General features: G+C 37.7%; 1 protein-coding gene across 3 annotated transcripts in view; it reads left to right on the top strand.

Annotated features, from left to right (window-relative positions):
- Nucleotides 1-20,924, top strand: part of ITGBL1 (integrin subunit beta like 1) — a 277,886-nt gene that overhangs the window by 232,479 nt on the left and 24,483 nt on the right. For all 3 annotated transcript variants that reach the window (XM_078375607.1, XM_078375613.1, XM_078375617.1), the window contains 2 exons: nucleotides 4,566-4,682; nucleotides 20,732-20,878. In XM_078375607.1, the coding sequence (XP_078231733.1) occupies nucleotides 4,566-4,682; nucleotides 20,732-20,878 (264 nt within the window). The remainder of the gene's footprint in view (nucleotides 1-4,565; nucleotides 4,683-20,731; nucleotides 20,879-20,924) is intronic.

Consider the following 20,924-nt stretch of genomic DNA (forward strand, 5'->3'; position numbering starts at 1 on the left):
TTCCTGCAAATTACTTACTTTATTTTTATTTCTTTGGGTATCTCTCCTTTTAGATTTTCTTTTAAATATATTATATAAAATAGCACAGTGCTTGAAAGATAGTTTTCCATTTTTCTTCTTTCTCATGTATAAGAATATTAATTTGGTCGTTATTTGAGAAGCCAAAGTTATATCTCCATAACATTAAAACAATCACTGAAATACTAATAATATCCTTTAATAAACAAAATTTAAAAACTGGACTCAATTTCTTATCTGAAATCAAGTCAACAAACCTGTACGTCAGCATCATTCTACTACATCAAGGGAGAGCTTAGTTGGCTGCTAACAAGATACAAATCTCACTGTTAGTCTGGACCATAGTGACTTTATCACCTACCATTAGGTTGAGGCACTAACTTATCTAGTTTAAACTTTGCATTCAGTGTTCTACTAGGGATATAGACAAAGGGTTGTGGGGTCAGAGAGGTGGTAATTGTTCCAGGTAACCAAACAGGGATGGCAAGGAAGGTTTCAGAAAAGAGATTAGATTTGGGCTAGTTACTGAACACTGAGTAGGACTTTACAGAGAAAATGGTGGTGTGCATCATGAAGGGAAGAAATAGGGAACATGAAGTCTCTGAATGTGATTGTACAATAATTGCTGGATATATGCTTGAAAAGGTAAATTGGACCATGTGTGGACAACTCTATTAAGGAATCCAGTCTTTGCTTTGAAGGTTAGATGGGACTATCAGAGGGATTTGTGCAAGAGAATCACACAATTATATATATGTTTTAAGAAAGTTAGTTATGTGAAATTTCACAAAAGACCCAAGAAGAGGAGTAGGTTTGTGAATATAGGTGATGAATTTGCCATGGGACATATTTAATTGATCTAACCATGGAAAACACAAATTAAGGTATTCAGGTAATTGGAAATGAATATCTAGTCTGGGAGAGATACACTGTTTCAAATTCAAGTTCTACCATTAATGCTCATGTATTGTGAGAATATTTCTAAAGTGTTTATATGCGATTATTGTTTAATACACCTGTTCAATAAATATCGATTCAAAACATAGTGGCTGGCCGAGGCGGCTTACACCTGTGATCCCAGCACTTTGGGAGGCCAAGGCAGGCAGACTGCTTGAAGCCAGGAGTTCGAAACAAGCCTAGCCAACATGGCATAACCCTATCTCTATTAAAAATACAAAAAAAATCAGCTGGGAATGGTGGTGCATGCTTGTAATCCCAGCTACTCAAGAGGCTGAGCCATGAAAATTACTTGAACCCAAGAGATGGAGGTTGCAGTGAGCCAAGATTGCACTGCTTCATTCCCTCTACTCTAGCCTAGGTGACAGAGCGAGACTGCCCTCCATCCCTACAAAAAAACTATTATGAGGACATATAAGAAGCATAGTTAATTCTGCTGTATTTGTGAAGGTTTGTGAGTAGGAGGGTGCCAGTGTCACAGATTTGGTGAAGTTTTCTTTGAACCTTGAAGAATGATTGGAAATTTACCTGACAGGTATATGATAGTGACTGAAACAAAATTAGTAGTGACTTGTGGTAGTGACTACATAGAAGTTGTGAACTGAGGCAGCAAAATAATATACTTTAAAATATGGAGTGCATGCAAAATGTACTCTTTTTTACCTCTCTGTCTGCAATAAATTAGCCTTTCCTAATGCATTATATTTTAATTTTTAAATTTTTAAAAATGTTTATGGGTATGTAGTAGGTGTATATATTTGTGGGGGACATGAGATATTTTGATATAGACATGCAATGTGAAATAAGCACACCATGGAGAATGGGTTATTTATCCCCTCAAGCATTTATCCTTTTGAGTTACAGATAATTCAGTTACACTTTTTAAGTTCTTTAAAAATATGCAATTCAGTTATTATTGAATGTAGTCACCCTATTTTGCTACTAAATAGTATGTCTAATTCTGTTTTTTTCTGCCCATCCTAATGCACTACTTTTGATTTTTGTCAGAAGCCATCGTATCTTATAAACTGTATTAGAATTGTATGCAAAAAGTTAATTCAGCTCATAGTTGTCTTAATCTTAGTCATTTTAAAACTCCAATAGATACCTTGCAAAAAAAGAATTGGAAATAGATTAATATATTCTCTGATATTTAAAAAAGACATGTGAATTGTAATTTGTCAGGAAAGAAAATGTGCCTACCCCAGAATATTAACACTTTATTATCTAACTTTGTACAAAAATATAGAGCAGAAATTATCCACAATGAAAACAATGGAATGTTGAAATCTGAACACATATGCCAATGTTTAGTTCATCTTTTCTGAAGAAGCACAGAAGCCAATAATGTGTATTCAGGAAAATTACTATATGCCTCAAAATGTGGATAAATGTGTCATCATAAATACGTATTCCCTGAAATGTATAATCTGATTCTGTCTATGTAACTGGAATGCATTGCCTCTTAGGAATAATGCAACTGATGATCATGGTTTCCCACATCTGTCTGTGGAAGAACAGCTCACCATAACCAGATTACACTGCTGATGGTACCACAATTTGGCTCTTTTCCCCCACAGCCTGAATTATTGGAATCATTTGCACATCCACCCATGAAAAAGATTAGAGCATTTATGCATGTCAGAAGGTGACTGGAGTTCAGAAAATCTAGATACTAAAACTAACACTTCTAATAGCTAGCTAGCCTTGGGCAAATCATTTAGCCCCAGCATGCCTGAGTTTCCTCATCTATTAAATAAATTGAGGGAAGTTATGGATCTTTCTGACATTTTACCAAAAGAAATATGTATTGGTATATTTTTCCAGGGATAGATTTGAATTTTGTCAGTTAGGGTTCTTGATTGCAAACAACAGAAACCAACTACATTAAATGGGGTAAAAAAAGATTTTATTAGAAGGCTTTAGGCTCAGAATGAAACTTTGAACAATTAGCTTCTGCAGCAACCTGGGGAAGCAGGGCACTGCCAAGAACCAGTTCCTGCTGCCATCACTTCTGAATGTCAGCCACTGCATGCTGAGTTTCACAGCTCCCAGACATTGCTATGCTGTTGCACTGCCGCACTGCCCACAGGTGCTGTGCCTTTGCTTTCACCCTCAAGAATCAAAGCCCTGACCAAGGGTGTCTGATGTGTCCCTGTTCTAGCTGCCCGGGTACAGGAAGAGGGAATATCATTGAAGGAGGGAAGCCTCTGTCCCTTGCTGAACTTGGGACTATCTCCAAGTAGAGAGATTAGTTGAAAGGCAGCCACCACAACACTGTATTGCTGTATCTTTCACCAGGTTCTCAAAGGGATCATGACCCCATCATGTCAGCCAGAAAATATTATGAATCATTGCATTAGATTATCTTGAATTACAGCTCTGAGATTATATAATCCTAAATACTAATTTTTCTTTCCCCCATCATCCACCAACTCAGAATTTCTTTAACAAGATACAAGTTCAGCAACAGAGTGACTAACAACATTGCAAGGTCAGCCCTGAAGCATCTTGTGATTATTTCAGTGGGTGTGTAATTATGATGGTTGGGCTAATGACAGAGAGTAACAGATGTCTCGGAGCACTGTCACCCAAGTGAATTTCTGGCAAGCCAGTAGTGATTCCTCAAAAAAAGAAAGTTACTTTCTCATAAAGCCTTCTGATGCTGCATTACACATATATTAAGATGCAATGTGGTTTAATGGTTAGTTGCACAAATTTTGAGGCTAATGAGAATGAATGTCAATTTTGAATCTATTTCTTCCTAGCTTGTTCACCATCAAAAAGTCACTTGGCCTTAATGTGTCTCAGTTTCCTGTTTAGTAAAATGGTTGCAATGTTCCAGTCAATATGCAGTATTTGAAAATGAAATGATGGCATGCAGGGAATTACAGTGTTTGACACATAGTTACTGCTCACGACATCATGATGAAACTCGGCATAATGGGACTAGTTAAGGGCTTCAAAAACTAAGAACCAAATTCATTCCAAAAAATATTTATATTTTTAAGACAAGGATAATAAAGATATTTAGGTTATGTACTTTGATGTATGTTCCATGCTAAAATGAGTTACAGGAACTATAAAATTGACTACAAAAACATCAGTAAAATAGCATATTGAAATATACCTATGAACATTTTGTTTCTCATGGAGAAGATAGACTGAAGATTAAAGTATTTTTAAGTGACCACATTCTGCTAAATTATGTCAATATGTATACATAATGTATTAAACTATGTTCAAAGAATCAACCATCAAGCTAAGTTGAATATGAAATAGCCAGAGAGTTTTATAATGGATTTTATAATGGATTCATTCAAAAATGAATGAAACAAAAACTAGAGAATAGCAACTGTGAATGACTTCTGAGCCAGCGAATGCCACTTCCACTCCAGACCACCATGGTATTTATGCTTAAATTTTAGCTTACCTTAGGGAGGTTGGAAATGTGTATCTGTGTAACTATTATCAGGCACAGACTAGAACTGTTGTAGGAGATTTGGGTTTAATAGTGTGCTCGCCTCCGTGAAACCTTTAGGGATTCTTTGACTCTCCTCATAAGTGTGCACTTTCTTTTTACTTTTCAGGTAAATGTGAATGTGGCCAATGCACCTGCTACCCTCCGGGAGATCATCGTGTGTATGGCAAGACTTGTGAGTGTGATGATCGCCGCTGTGAAGACCTAGATGGTGTGGTCTGCGGAGGTAGTAGCATTTCTCATAGCTGTATGCTACCTGCATGCAACTTGCTTTACCTACCTTTCTTATTCTACTGACTCTTCCTTTTTCGATTGCTGTTAAAAATAAGATAAACAGAAAGCAATGTATCATCGAACCTGAAAGCAATATACAATTAGGTTTGTAATGACCTTTATTTCCCTGAACTCTTGGTTTAGCAGGCATGTGAAAGTACACAGTACACTATCAATACGAGATCATCGAATCTAAATACTAGGATACTTTATGAGTGTGAAAGGTTTTGTAGCGAGTCAGCATTTTAACATGATTTTTCATTACTTTATTTATAAACACTGGTAGGAGAAAGTATAATATCACCCACAACTTAAAAAAAGGCAGCAGGATTACATTTAAAATCACAAGAGGTTTACACTCAGATTCCATAATGGCTCTCGTACCCAAACAAGAGCTTCCTGGAATTGATAAACTGTCCAGGGAAAGAACGAGGCAGATAGAGGATAGTGAGCAGAGGCAACGCACAAAAATGAGAGTCCCAGGAGTAGAATGCTGACCTGAGCACCTCCATGGCCCGGAATGTGGGTCAACATTATTATTGTATTCTTGAAAAAATTCATACTGCTGAGGTTGATGCATTTGAATTACAGATGTTTCTGTATTTCCAGTATAAATGAAGTGATATGGACATGGAATCACATTACAAGAAAATAATTATATCTTTTCAAAATAATTATTTTGAGGCATTGAGCAGTATTATTGGGGGAAACAAACAGAATGTGTGTCTTTTAAGTTCAGGGGTACATGTATAGGCTTATTACTTACATTCTATTGGAGGGTGGAGGGTAGGAGGAGGAAGAGGATTAGGAAAAATAACTAATGAGTAGTAGAATGTGTGTCTTAATGGAAGGCTGAGGCACCATACATCATATGTATCTATCTATCTATCACCTATTATCTATTTTCCGTTATATATATTATCACTCCATATCAATAATCAATCATTTGGCTGTTATCTCTCTAACCAATGGTAAGAGGAGCCTGTATAAAATACACAATTTGCAACCTAACAAAAAATACTTTCTTTTTTCCTTTCTCTGTAAGTTGAGAGGACAAGCACTTTTAATCCATTGATGCCTGAGGTTAGAATTTTTTTGAATTTTTGCAATCAGACCTTGGTGATGACCTTGAGAAGTAGGATATGAATAACCCCCACATGCTTAGCATCCAATAATGGAACACCAGGCATATATTTTTAAAATATCTGTTGTGCTGGGTGATCTTACGCCATTTTCATGGCAGCCACTCTAAGAGATTGTTTCTACTTTTTTTCTTTCATAAATGGAAAATTGAGTGAGGTTGGAAAAGTTAACACCCCATAACTAAAATATAGCCAACCAAGAATTTCAGCCCTGATATTCAGTCCACAGATTGTTCCTTATGCCACAGTTTTCCCCAGAGTGACACCAAAGTGTTTTCACATTATGTCAATATTATTCTTAGGTTAAATCTCCTTTCATTGGTAGTAGTTACCAGAAATAGCTATGTAGATTTTACTCTTTTTGTTTGTTAATTAACTCATTTAATTCTCACAGCAGTATGTATGTATGTATATGTACATATACCTATACATGTATGAAAACCTTGCCTGGCCCCTAGAAAGTGCCATCGACATGTCTCTTCTCCTGTTATCATTGTCGTTTTTTCTTTTTCTTTTTTTTCTTTGTTCTGTTTTGTTTTGTTTTGTTTGAGACAGGGTCTAACTCTGTCACCCAGGCTGGAGTGCAGTGGTGTGATCTTGGCTCACTGTAACCTCTGCCTCCTGGGTTCAAGCTATTCTTACACCTCAGCTTCCCAAGTAGCTGGGATTACAGGTGTGTGCCACCACACCTGGCTATTTTTTGTGTTTTTAGTAAAGGCAGAGTATCACCATGTTGAATAGGCTGGTCTCGAACTTCTCACCTCAAATGATCCACCCTCCTCAGCCTCCCAAAGTGATGGGATTACAGGCCTGAGCCACTGTACCCGACCTTATTGTCATTTTTTCTGACTTGCATGGTCAACCTCCCCTGGGTTTCCTGGCCTACCTTCTTTGGTGACTTGGTTGAAATGGTTGATAGTGCAGAAATGTATTACATCTCTATTGGCATTAAATTACATATTTTCCTCTCTGTAAATCTCTCTTTCTCCAACTTTGGAGAGAAAAATCAAAGATGAAAACAGATCTATCTATCTGCCTGTTAGATGAGACCAAATATTCCTGGGAATGTGAGATAACATCTGAGGAAGTGGTCTTGTTTGACCAGTTCTTGACTCATCTACACCCAGTTACCTGTGCCCTAGGGGATGGGACTTCCATGACCCAAACTTGTAAAAGACTGAACCAAACTCATATAAACCAGAACACCAATTACTTGCTTTGCAATGAAAATTGCTTCAGGCGTTAGAGCTTTTTATAGGAAAATACTATAAGAGATCAGATCCGGGACCAAGGGTTAGGTGAAGGAAAGACTGATAGGAGAATTGGAAAGCATGGCAGGGAAGGGAAGACAACCTGTAAACATTCGTGATCAATCTGGTCCCTGCTATTGCCAACTGGAGCTTCATCCCAGTACAGAGAGTAAAACTTTGGGAGCCTGTATCAAATACACAATTCTTTTTTTTAACTTTTAGTTTCAGGGGTACATGTGCTGGTTTGTTATATAGGTAAATTGCCTGTCATGGGGGTTTGGTGTACAGATTATTTTGTCATCCAGGTAATAAGCATAGTATCTGACATGTAGTTTTTTTATCATCACCTTCTTCCCACCCTTCACCCTCAAGTAGGCCTCAGAGTTGTTGTTCCTTTGTGTCCATGTGTATTCAGTTTTTAGCTCTGACATATAAGTAAGAGTATGTGGTATTTATTTTGCTGTTCCTGCATTAGTTCACTTAGGATAATGGCCCCCAGTTCCATTTATGTTCCTGCAAAGGACCTGATCTTGTTCTTTTTTTGTGGCTGCACAGTATTCCATAGGATATATTATCACATTTCCTTTATCTAGTCTACCATTGATGGGCATCTATGTTGATTCCATGTCTCTGTTATTGTGAATAGTACGGCAGTGAACATACACATAAAACACAAAATTTTGGCTGGGTGTGGTGGCTCACACCTATAATCCCAGCATATTGGGAGGCAAAGGTGGGTGGTTCACGATGTCAAGAGATCGAGACCATCCTGACCAAGATAGTGAAATCCCGTCTCTACAAAAATAGAAAAATTAGCAGGGCGTGGTGGCGCGCTCCTGTAGTCCCAGCTACTTTTGGGGCTGAGGCAAAAGAATTGCTTGAACTTGGGAGGTGGAGATTTCAGTAAGCCAAGATCATACCATTGCACTCCAGCCTGGGCAACAAAGTGAGACTCAGTCTCAACACACACACACACACACACACACACACACATTTCTAACATATCCAACAGTTGTCAATTAAGGACTGCTTGTAGGATGCGTTAATTCCCCTGCCACATCACCATATTTCACAGGCATAGGATCACTCAAATTACAGGGGATTCCAGTTCCTATTCTACATTGCTATGTTTTAGCAAAGGGTTGTAGTTACTCCTCCATGAAATCTCCATGAAATGTTCTCCCTGGGCCTCAGGCACACTTTCCCACTCCTTTCTTCTATACCTTTTCTCATAATAATTTTTTTTCTTGTTTATCTCCCAGCCCATAAAATACATCTTAGTATTTCCATGGAAGTGGCTTTTTTTTTTTTTTTTTTTTTGAGACAGAGTCTCACTCTGTCACCCAGGATGGAGTACTGTGGCGGGATCCCAGCTCACTGCAACCTCAAACTCCAAGGCTCAAGCAATCCTCTGGCCTTAATGTAGTGAGTGTCTGGGACTACAGCCATGCACCACCACAGCTGGCTATTTTTTATAGACACAGGCATTTCACTAAGTTGCCCAGGTTGGTCTTGAATTCCTGGGCTCAAGGAATTCTCCTTCTATGGCCTTTCAAAGAGCTGAAATTTCAGGTGCTGAGCCACCGATAGTGGCCAGAAATGGCTTTTGTGTGTTTTTTCTGCCTGCTATTTGTTGCTTTGGAGTAATTTCGGTCTCTTCCACTTTCATCTTTAGGTCAGTGTCTCTCAAGATGATTTCTCAGCATCAGTCATCTTTGGTTTTAGATTCTTTTCAGTTTCTAATAAAATATTTTCATATGAAAGTTCCTCTAAATTATGCATGGTCGAAGCTGGAGTGATTGTTTATTTCTTCATTAACTTAACAAATATTCATTGAATGTCTATTTGCCAGCACTAGAGATTCAGTGGTGAACACAGAGCATTTGCTCTCCTGGAGCTTATGGTTGAGTGTGAAGGGAGGACATAGAGAAAGGAATGAAAAGCAGTTGAAGGATCTGAAAAGATATTCGATTCAATGGGAATATACATAATGGGATTTAACATAGACTGAAAGGCTAAGAAAGGCTTCTCTAATGCCTTCATATATGGGTAACAACTATATAATGCAGACTATGTGCTTTTTAGGTATTAGCTATACATCACAACCATACTTGGTAGCAATAGGATACATAGAACTTGGCCAGGTAGGGCAAGTGGGGTACAGTCAGAGAGCAGCTTGTGCTCAGTTGTGTGGGGAAAATAGAGTATGTGATGTGTGCCAGGAACACTTGAGGACCGAAAAAAAACCCTGTGTGATTGCCGATTAGAAAACAAAAGGGAAAAGAGTGTGACTTGTTTTGTAAACCATGTTAATGACTTAAGACTTTACTCTGAAAGAGACAGGAAACCAAAGAAAGGGCTTAAACAGAGCTTAAATATGATCACAGTATTTTTAAAAAGTATTTCTGGATGTCAGGTGGAGTATGGATTGCTCCAGGTATCACGCATGTTTGTGAGTTGGTAGGTGAATCTGGATGTTAGAGAGGCAAAGGTGCCTTAGCTGGATGGAAGACATTAAAGATGGAGGATCTTGAATGTGTTGGAGAATGTGTTAGAAGTAGTATGGTCAACAGGCTAACAACCCCCTTCACCCTGCTGCTAGAGATTCCAGCACACCATTAAACTCCTAGCTCTGGGAACAGATGAAGCTGGTGTATTTCACTGTTACCAAGCAACATTGTTCATGGTAATGATGACTTATGATTAATAAGTTTCAACCACATTGGAAGAGATGATTAATTGAATTATAAGCAGCTGATGGGAACACCATGCTTTTGGATTCCATTAACTATCATAACTCTACCAACAGTCCTATCCCTTGTGGGCTCCCTGAAAGCTATGCTTACGGAATCATCGGCAAAGATTTTTGGCTCCTGCTGGGTGTGCAACTTCTTCTAAAGACGGAGAAGCCTCAACATCTGTGCAATGTGGATCTCATATCTGTGCATATGGGCTGTGTTATCCCAAGATAAAATAATCCCCAATTATATGAAATCATCCCCATGAACTGCTGTGAGGACTCCCATGGGTATATCTTGGTGCCCGACACTGCCCTGTTGGCAAGATGTGGCTCCTGTTCCATACATATCCTTCGAAGGAGACTGGTGGCAAGTATCAGCCTGAGAGCTTAGTTGAAACTTAGAGCTCCCTCCCGAGAATACAGGCAGTATTTAAGGAAATTCATAATCGCACAATATTGGGGGCAGGATAGGATCAAGGATCACGCCAGGTTTCTGGTTTGAGCCATTGAATGGTGGAGGACAATATGTCTTGACCAATTGTCTCCATTTCCTGAAAAAATGATTTCTTCACAGAGAGCAGCAGAGATGGAGAAATGGATATGTTGCTCTCTTTGGAACATATCCCTTGGATGTGTTTGTTTCCTTTCCTTGACATTCTAGTCCTTATTGTCACTTCTCCTTGTGAATAACTTCTTACCATCCTTCTATTAGTCCATGATTTTTCCAAATTATTCCCTTTAGGAAGTCTCTCTGAAATGACTTCCTACTTCCTCTATACTGTACCACCTACATTGTGGTGTGATGACATTGTGTTGAGAGTGTCCCTGTGGCCCTTTTCTTCAAGTCTACAATTCTCATGGATATATTTAGTCTCTCTCTCATTATCATATGCTCAAAGCTAGGATAAAGGTTAATGCTCAGTATTTTTATTTGAATAAATGATCAACTAAGGGATTCACAATCAGTTAAGGAGAATGAGAAAGGAAGAGCTATTCCAGTTTTAGATACAAGATTCTTCAAGTTGGAGTGAGGATTTGACTTGGACCTTGAACAACTAATATTTAAGTGTGTAGAAATAGGATGTGATGAACATTTTAGGCCTGGGAAGGCTGAGCAAGAGCACACAGGTGAAAAGGCATTTATTATATATTGAAGGAATATATTGATTTTATTTTTTTTTTTTTGCATCAAGAGCTCTTTCTCAGCTGCTTCTGTACCCAGCCTTAGAAAGGATTTTTTTCCCACATATTACTTACTCATTTATCATTTACAATATACATTATATCACCTTCATTTATTATGCTTTGCTCATCTTTATGTGTCAGGTCTTTAAAAATATATTTAAATTAATATTTTTGCTTTCAAATTAAAAAAATATGTAGAAATGGAAACAATAAAATAAAAATCACTCATTAATTGATCATCCTAGAACAATATCTGATGATGCTATGTTGTATTTTCTCCTAGGTTTTATTTCTAAGGAGTAAAATTATTTTCAAAATATAAATTCATAAATCTTTTGAGTATTTTGATATTTTGTCTAGAGAAAGTTCACATTGTATTGTATGCTCAGTTGCTTTAGTGTATATGGTGTGCACTTTGTTGCATTTTTTCATGTAAGATTTAAGGGAGTAGAAATATCGGTTTTCTCTGGAGTTAAGTGAGGCAGGGCTATGCAGCAAGATGAATGGGCAAGTCTGTCTTGTATTCAGACAGACTTTAAATGCTGGCTCTATTTCCTGCTTATTGTAGTGACTTGGACAGGTTGTTCTCTCTGCTTTGGTTTACCTGTGTATTTATTTGGCCTTTCTATTGGTTTACTTCTATATACGATAAGGATAATAATCCATTTGGCTTTATGTTAAGAATGAGACATAAAGAAGGAAATGTGTCTGGTACTATGTGTCAGTGGATATTTGATGAATGCCCTAAATCTGTATTGGAAATAAAATATTGTACTGGCTATTTGCATTACAGAACAAAATAACACACCTGTCTCGGGTACCTGGAAGCACTAGCTGGAGAGTGTTTTGGAAGGAAGTTGGACTCACACAAATCAGCAGCTCTGTACTTCGGGGAGGGAGTTACAGCTGGTTTTTCCAAAGCAGTTAGTCACCCCCATCATCTCACCAGTGCAGAACAAATCTTACTAATATGACAGTGTGAAACACATAGACATCATCCCTCTGTTATGGCTTCAGAGGAGAACAACATTGAGAGTCACTCATTTGGGTAATTTGCTTAGTTTTCCACCAGACACTAAGCCATAAGATCTGTGGCCTTTCACACAGAGGATATAAAACTTGTATATCCAACTTGTGGCCAGAGAGTAGAATATGGTTCCTGACTCCAAACCAAGGGACTGTCTTAAAATTTTAGCAAATGAGCAAATAAGTAAAGCCAAAACCATGTGTAAACTTAACTAATCAGCAAATGCATGAGAACTAAGAGCCAATGTTTTTATCCCCCTTCCTACCAATAACACTAAAGATGATGAAACCAATTCTGATAGGTTGGATAAATTAGCAGTTGTACCTGAAGGTGAATATAACTAATTTCATAATTTTTACAGTTCAGTTTTGATTACACCAAAATTACAACCTGAAAAAGAATCATGAGAATGACTAGCAGAAAGAAAATCAGCATGAAGCGAGATCATTCTTCATTTAATTATCTTGTGAGTCATGTTCAATCATCATAGACTATCTGTGAATGTTCTCAAAACATCTTTATTAAAAGAAAATTTTATGTGACCTATGCATGCATGGATTTATCATCAGATAAGTCTCTATTAAAGAAAATGTGATTTGTTCAGAGTGATAGTTCCTACGATTTATTTTATTGATGTATTATTTTAAGATTATACAAGTAAAATTAAAACACATGTGTGTTTAATTGTTTAGCCTAATATAAGTTAAATCAGAGATTTCCCTCCTGTGTGCCATATACCCTGGGTGAGAATAAGAACTACACTGCTTATTGCTTTTCTTCTTTCATCTATGCTCCTGGAATAGCTACCCATGAGTCCAATTTAGGAAACAAGAAGGGATAATGAAGAGCCACCTCTTAATTACCCAATCAGTTCACGTTTCTTCAGGGAGTTTTCTAGTTCGCTGCTGCAATTTGAAGGAGATCATGCCACCTGAGAGTATGAATTCAGTATGACTCCCAGGCACTGATGGATTTCTTGTATTGAGGAAGAGGTCAGGCCTCACACTCAGAATAATCCCTTCTTAAATGGACAATACAGTCAGGGTGTGATTGTCTCCAAATTACATCTTAAAATTATACACCTGTTTCCTGAATTTGTAAGTGGATCAGTTAGTCCTGTGTTTGGCTGAAGGTGATGGACACAAATACTGAGTGTTTGGGTTGTCATTCTATAGATGGACAGTGAGGTGAGTGGCTGAGTACCACAGTGTCCCTGAACCCCATCTCTCTTCCCTTCCGCTCTGCTCTTCCAGTATAACATTTATCAATGTTATGGTTTGGCTGTGTCCCCACCCAAATTCCATCTTGAATTGTAGTTCCCATAATCCACAGGTGTCATGGGAGGGACCCAGCAGGAGGTAATTGAATCATGAGAGTGGTTTTCTCCATGTTATCCTAGTGATAGTAAGTTCTCATGAGATCTGGTTTTATAAGGAGCTTACCCTTCACTGGACTCTCATGCTTCTCCTTCCTGACATCATGTGAAGAAGGACATGTTTGCTTCCCCTTCTACCTTAATTGTAAGTTTCCTGAGGCCTCCCTAGCCATGCAAAACTGAGTCAATTAAACCTTTTTCCTTGCAAATTACCGAGTCTTGGGCAGTTATTTACAGCAGCATGAGCATGGACTAATACAATTATCATGTTCATTAATAATCTCAAGTTGTGTCCTTCTTCCAGTGAAGAAGAAATAGGGAGGAATAGGACAAAGGGCAAAGGATACATGCTGGCTGAGTTTTTCCCATTTCTGTTGGAAGACAGTATTTTCCTGGAAATCTCACCCAGATTTTCTCTTATTTTTCATTTATTAGAGCTATGTCATATGGGTGCTTTTAGTTCAAAAGAAGCCTGGGTAATCACTTCCCAGATAGGCATATTATCCCTTCCCTGAAAAAAAAGAGGAACTGTTTATTATTAAGAAGGAAGGAGGATATTGGATAGGCATTATGTAGTGTCTAATTGAATTAGTATCTACTCATAAGTCAGTTTCCTAATTGAGACCTATTATTGCAGTGTAAGGAAATGTGCCTCAGAGCCAATGGATTGCATGGGAAAGTCTTTATCTAGATCAGTGCTGTCCAAAAGAATTTTCAAAGATGAAGTGGGTGTTCTATATCTACGCTATTCAGCATAGTAGCCACTGGCCACAGGCGACTATCAGGCACTTGAAAAGTGACTAGTGAGATTGAGAAACTGATTTTTAAATTTTACTTTAAAAATTTTAAATAGGTACGTGTGGCTAGTGACTACTGTGTTATGCTGGACCCCACAGGCCCAGTTGTACCACTAAACACAGATGTTGTTCTCAATGAATGGTCCATGTAGGTGATTCTCCAACAGTTCTGCCACCCCTGGGTGTTCATCTCACAGGCCCAAGTGACAACCCAGTCATGTTGGTGAGACAAAGATGAATGAAATTACTTATTTTTTAAACTCACATTTCCAGGAAACTTCCACTCAGTAGACCTTCTGTATGGGACGCTATCCTTTGTCATCTCGTGAGACAACACCATTTTTCTCCTTCCTTACGGAATGTTTTTGTCTGGCTTCTCTAGCTTCCTAGCTCTAAATATTGGCATTTTCTAAGACTAATTTCTTCCTGGATAGCTGCTTCAGTTCTAGGGCTTTAAGTGCCATCCATGTTTGTAAGCTCCAACATATACATGCCTAGAGCCAGCACTAACCTGTTCTCTGAGCACCAACTTGTGCCCAGCTGCTTACTTGACCTCATCATCTCATTGTCTTAAGAGTATTTCAAACACAAGAGGTTCAAACCAGAGCTGATTTCTGCCCTCAACCTCTTTCTCCTCAAGTGTTCATATCCAGTAAACAGCATCATTATTCTCACTATTTCTTCTAGCTAGAAAACTTGTCTTTTCTTTCCCTCACCTGCCACATCCAATCCAACATTGTATCCCACATGTACAGGCTTCAGCACCGAAATAGTTCTCCGTCTACTTCTCTAGGTTTCCACTGCCACCACTGTCCATTAAGCCTCTGTCATGGTTCACTGGAAAACAGCAAGAACCCTCTAACTTCTCCATGCTCATTCCTCCCGTCATACTGTAATCCATCCCACTCAGTTGCCAAATGAGTTTGCACAGTGTAAACCACATCATCACATCACGCGCTTCCTTAATACCCTTCTGTCAGTTCTCAATCCCTCAAAATAAATTTAGCTTTTTTTTTTTTTTTTTTTTTTTTTACCAAGAGTAAACCATTTGCTATGTCTCGTTTCTGAGAAGGGAATATTTCTACATCATTATTCAATGTTTTTAGCTTATTATTCTTCAAACACGTTGGCCTTCTTTTACTGCCTGTAACACGCCAAGTTATTTCTTGTCCCAAGGACTTCTCATGTGTTTTTCTAGGCTCTGTTCCTAGAACATTGGCTGTCTGGCTCCTTCTCATCCCTTGGCTATCACTAAACTCTTCCCTGACTACCCTAGTTAACCATGTTCTCGCTGTTGAATGTCCTAGCATTTTCTTTCTGTCTTCTATTACTGAAATGTTGCTTAATGTTATTTTCTTCCCTAGTAGACTATAATTACCATGAAGACAATGCCTATTTTATTCACTGTTATATTCTAAGCTGAGGATACAGTTCCTGATGCATAGAAAGTATTTCTTGAATAGATAACTAAATTATTTGAGTTTACAAAAAAGAGGTTATTGAAAGTTATTTTTTTCTTAAAGTCATATAAATGACAAATTGAAACATTTAAATATTAATGCATTTTGATGATTGGACGAGCTAGATACCAACTTAACTTTGTGGAAGGATATGATAAAAGAACTAATAATAAAAATCATCTGTTTTCTCACATATAAATTTTATATTATTTGCAGTGAGGGGCCACAAAATTATTCTCAATAATATCTTAAAGACAGAATATCAACTTTTAAAAAGGGGAAAATTGTCACATGCTAAAAGATGGAAGGATCTTAAAGACATTATGTCAAATAAAATAATCCAGTCATGAAAAGAAAAACACTATATATTTCACTTATACAGGTACCTAGGTGTTTTCCACAAGCTGAGAAGAGAAGGGAATGGGAATTATTGTTTAATGGGTACTGAGTTTCAATGTGGGAAGATGAGAATGTTCTAGAAATGAATGGTGGTAATGGCTATACAACAGTGAGAATATACTTAATGCTACTGAACTGTACAGTTAAAATGGCTAAGATAGTACATTTTATGTTATATCTATTTTACCATAATAAAAAATATTGCAGAAATAAAAAGTAGCTATAGGTCCATTTTAATTACCTGTTTCTCTTTACGTGGGTTTTAATAGTTTGGGTCTTTCATGGAATTGGTCCAATTGATATATGTTATCAGATTTGTGGGCAAATCATTATTTATAATATTCTATTATCTTTTTAATATCCATGAGGTAAGATATGATCTCACTTTTATTTTTCATATTCAACATTTGTGTCTTCTCTCTTTTTACCTGTTTAGCTCAGCCAGATATTTACCAATTTTATTGATCTTTTCAAATAACCAACTTTTGTTTTATTGATTTTCTCTGTTGATTTTCTATTTCCAAGTGTATTGATTTGTCATGGAATTGATTCTATTTTTTTTCTTAGAACCAATTTAGTTCTATGTTGCTGTTGTTTTGTGTTTTAAAGTGAAAAGTAATGTCACAGATTTTACATTTTTTGCTGCTTCTAATGTTTGCATTCATGCTGTAAATTTATCTCTAAGCATTACTCTTGCTGCATCCTACAAATTTTAGTAATATGTATTTTCATTTTCCATAATGCCTAATTAAATTTGATAAAAACAAGATAATATTTTTTTACACGATACAGGTTAAATTATTTCAGTTATGTCAAATTGTTGACAACTCTTTTCATCCTAGGGTCAGTTAGAAACATGAGCATTTGAGAAGTTCATAGCCCTGTTGGGCTGGTACTAGAAGCTCTCTTTCTCTTTCTTTTTGGTTTCTTGTACAACAGATTCTCTGCCTCTAAAGACAGACAACTTTTTACTTAACTGTTTAAGGAGATCTGGACTTTAAGTGGACTTTAGTTTTAATGGACAAGTCAAGATGTACTCAATTTAATAATTATTCATTGAGTAGATAGCTCTTAAGGGGTGCCAATTTTCTAACTTGGCTCTACTCTACAGTTTGATTTGTGGGTAAAACTGAGAAAGCTGTTTTGATAAAGACAATCTCAATCTCCTCCAAGTTTTTGAAGACCCACTGTGTCTCAGGCACTGCATTTGACCCTCTGAAGACTGTAGTGCTGACAGAAGTAATTCCCACTCAGGAAATTCACATTAGAGTAGTGGGTTCATTTAACAGATAACTACATACCATGAGATGGAAGTCAAAAAAGTTACACAGGAGGTAAAAAATAAGATAGTATAGAAATTCAGAGGAGAGACAATGAGTTCCTCTTAGGGATATTAGGAAAGTCTTCACACAGGGGTGGGCAGTTCTGCTGAGCTTTGAAAATCACTCAGAACCTGAATATGTATAGTAAGTGAAAGGCATTTCTACCTTTGAAAAAACATGGTGTCAGAAAAGCATGACAGATGTGCAGGGAACAATGAACAGGTCAGTTTGGTTAAAGGAAGACGAGAAGGAATACTATTGGAAATGTAGCTTGGGACCCTGTTTTTCCTGAAGCTAAAACATAACAAAGGTGAGAGTAGGTAAACTCTATGCCATGAGCATTAGGGAATTGTACAGGACTAGACTAAAAAGCTATCATGAGCATCAAGTTGTGCTGTAGGAATCCGTGATCAAGAGTATTGGAGAGACATGATGGGAAGATTTCTCCAAAGTTATGATGGTGATGTAAGTGGGAATGTTGGAGGTGGTTTCAACAAGACTTGACAACACATTGGATGAGGGCAGTAAGGGAAATTCAGATGTGACTGAAACCATCTTGAACTGGTTGATTGAAAGGATAGCTATTCCATTAAAAGAATGAGAAAGACAAAAAGTCAGCTTTTGGAAAGAAAAATCATATATGTAGCTCTGGAGATATTAAATGGGGATGCTAAAAAAACGCAAAGTGTTTTTTGGAATCATGCGTTTTAGGAATCATGAGAGGGGAATGTGGGAGAGAATCAGAGCTGGAGATACAGCCTTGTAGTCTTGGCAGTTATCTGAAAACCCACAATTTAATGGATAAAGGGATAATGGAGAAATTATGGAGGGATTTCAAAAGATGATTAAACATTGGGTGACTACCTACACTTATTGGTTCAGTTAAAAAAAAGCAGAAGAATAAAGAGAGGCAAAGGAGGAGTGTTGACTGGGGCAACAAGAATCTCATGTCATGCCAATAGAGAAGAGACTTGCAAGGAGAAAGCAGCTGTGAATTTCAAATATACACCTTCAAATGATGTAGTGGTTGGAAGAGACAGGAATTAAGAAAAGTCTGCTGTGACTCACTTTCTGAAGTGAAATATAGAGGCAAAGCAACACATTGGGAAGAGTGTAGATATTGGAATCAGAGGAAGTGGAGTCAGTTCTGATCCTGTGTGGTTGAACTATGTGATTGAGAGGAAATTATGGCACTGAATCTCTCTGAAGCTCGGTTGGCTGACTGTAAAATGGGATTAATACCAGACTTCAAGGCTGTGTTGAGAATAAATTTAAAACATCACCACGTTAACTCCATTTATACCTTTATTTCATCTTCTGCAAAGCTGAGCCACCCTGCATAGTAGGCTTTCACTTTGCAGGTTTCCCTTAGCTTCTCAGGCCGAGCAATTTATCAGTCACATGTTTACATACATGCTACTTTTAAACTTTACTTACATGGTTTCAGTTTTTAGGGTTTTTTTGTTTGTTTCTTTGTTTGTTTTTACTTTTCACTTAAGCTAAGTGAAAAAGATCACAATTACCTCATTTATTGTTTACTTTTTTCCGTTTTTGCTAACCTGTGTGAGGAACAGTCATCAACCTTAGAAGATGCTGATTGAGTGCATGTTAGAGGTATGGCAATGACACTTTTCTTGCAAATTAGTAGTATCCCATTGGTGTCTGATGTTTTTCCTAACATATTCTTTAAAAGAAGGTCAGACATTCCTAGTATCCTGCCTTTCTTTCAGGACCCCAGTTTTCTCCAGGGGAGCAACATATGCTGGATTTAAAAACTGCTTTCCCAGAACTTCTCTGGCTGTTGCATAGCCCATGAGGCAGGGACTATGGTATGACCAAGGGAAAAATCTCTTTTATTTATTAAAAAAAAATAGTTTTCCAAGAAACCCTTTCCAGGAGACTTCTACTTACCTCCTTTCCTCTCAGTGATCAAAAGCCTCTTCACCACAGTCACTTACTACCTCCTACCAACCCTCATTCTCCCAAGTGTCCTTCACTCCATTTACTCTTCTGCATTTTTCTTCAGCATATTTCTCATGCCAGAACTTGGGATTCTCCACCAGTCTGCTCATTTTCATGCTCCCAATTCTCACATCCATTGATTACTTTCATCCATGAAATAGATGGGTGTACAGAAATCCCTCTTTTCCCTCCTCTAAAGGGATTTCTGTAGAAATTCAAGAAAATCCTATTACTCCTAAAAAATTATTATAATAGTTAATTGCAAACCATTAAGCATTGGTAACTCATCCTCCCTGTGCAGAGCTGAATGGAGGGGAAGCAGCTGGAGCAAGGTTCACTCTTGAGGGGCCTGCCAGAGCGAGTGGTCAACAGAGAATGATGTCAACAGCTTCAGAGAGGCTAATCAGTGTGACTGATGAATATATCTGTCCCTGGGAGAAGAGCAGGGACCACTTTGTCCATCATGCTTGATTTTGTATCCCTTAGTGCCTAGCAAAATGCTCTGTTTATAATAGATACTCAGTAGCTCTTTGCTAGGCAAATAGTTGTTTCAGAGAGACCCTGCTGTAAGACGATGCACATATCAGGAAAAGGAAGAAAGGGTTGATTGGAAACTGAAATGGAAAAAATCGAAATGGAATATCATGCAATCTAATGGTGTGTTGGTGGTAAGCAACTAAACAAGTGTTCATCCTGGTTTATAGCTGTCACAAACACAATGTTTCATATATACCAAAAGATAAACATCTTAGAAACCAGGAACCACTGTCAGGAACCAAACCAAAAAAAGGAGCCAAATGTGAATCCAAGCTGATACCATGACTTCCACTTTTACCTCTTATTATTAGTAAGAAGGGATTTACACTGATAAAGTAATATAGTGCTAAATGCCATTCGTATGAAAGTTAACCTTCTGTTTTATTAGTAAGCAATAGGAGAATAATCAATAAATACTACCAGCGGTGGTAATGTGACTAGCCTTATAAATTGGTCTGGGCGGCATGGCGTGTGCAATGAAGAATAGCACTAAGACTCCATACTGATAAAAATGCGAATGAAGAAGTCTTTTCTATCAAGAAAGAATGGTATAATTCTATTTTGAATTATTGTAAGATTTCTTTCTCAAGTCTATCTACTATGTTACATTCAAATTTATTATGTTAAGCTAGAACTCTATTGTAAGTTCTTTTAAACAATTGCCAAATTGACTATGCATAAAGAAAAAATGTGTTGGGTGGGAAATAAGATCCTATGGTTTATACATTTCTTTCTTAAAACTCTCTGCTTCAGCTGGTTATTTACCCATCCTCTTCTCTCACTCCCTCCCTGTGGTTGCTTCACAGGCCACGGCACATGTTCCTGTGGTCGCTGCGTTTGTGAGAGAGGATGGTTTGGGAAGCTCTGCCAACATCCGAGGAAGTGTAACATGACGGAAGAACAAAGCAAGAATCTGTGTGAATCAGCAGATGGCATATTGTGCTCGGGGAAGGGTGAGTGTCTCTGCTGGAGCCTGGACTCGATTCCTGTTCTGACACA

This window comes from Callithrix jacchus, chromosome 1 (assembly GCF_049354715.1).
Source record: "Callithrix jacchus isolate 240 chromosome 1, calJac240_pri, whole genome shotgun sequence".
NCBI classification, from domain to species: domain Eukaryota; kingdom Metazoa; phylum Chordata; class Mammalia; order Primates; family Cebidae; genus Callithrix; species Callithrix jacchus.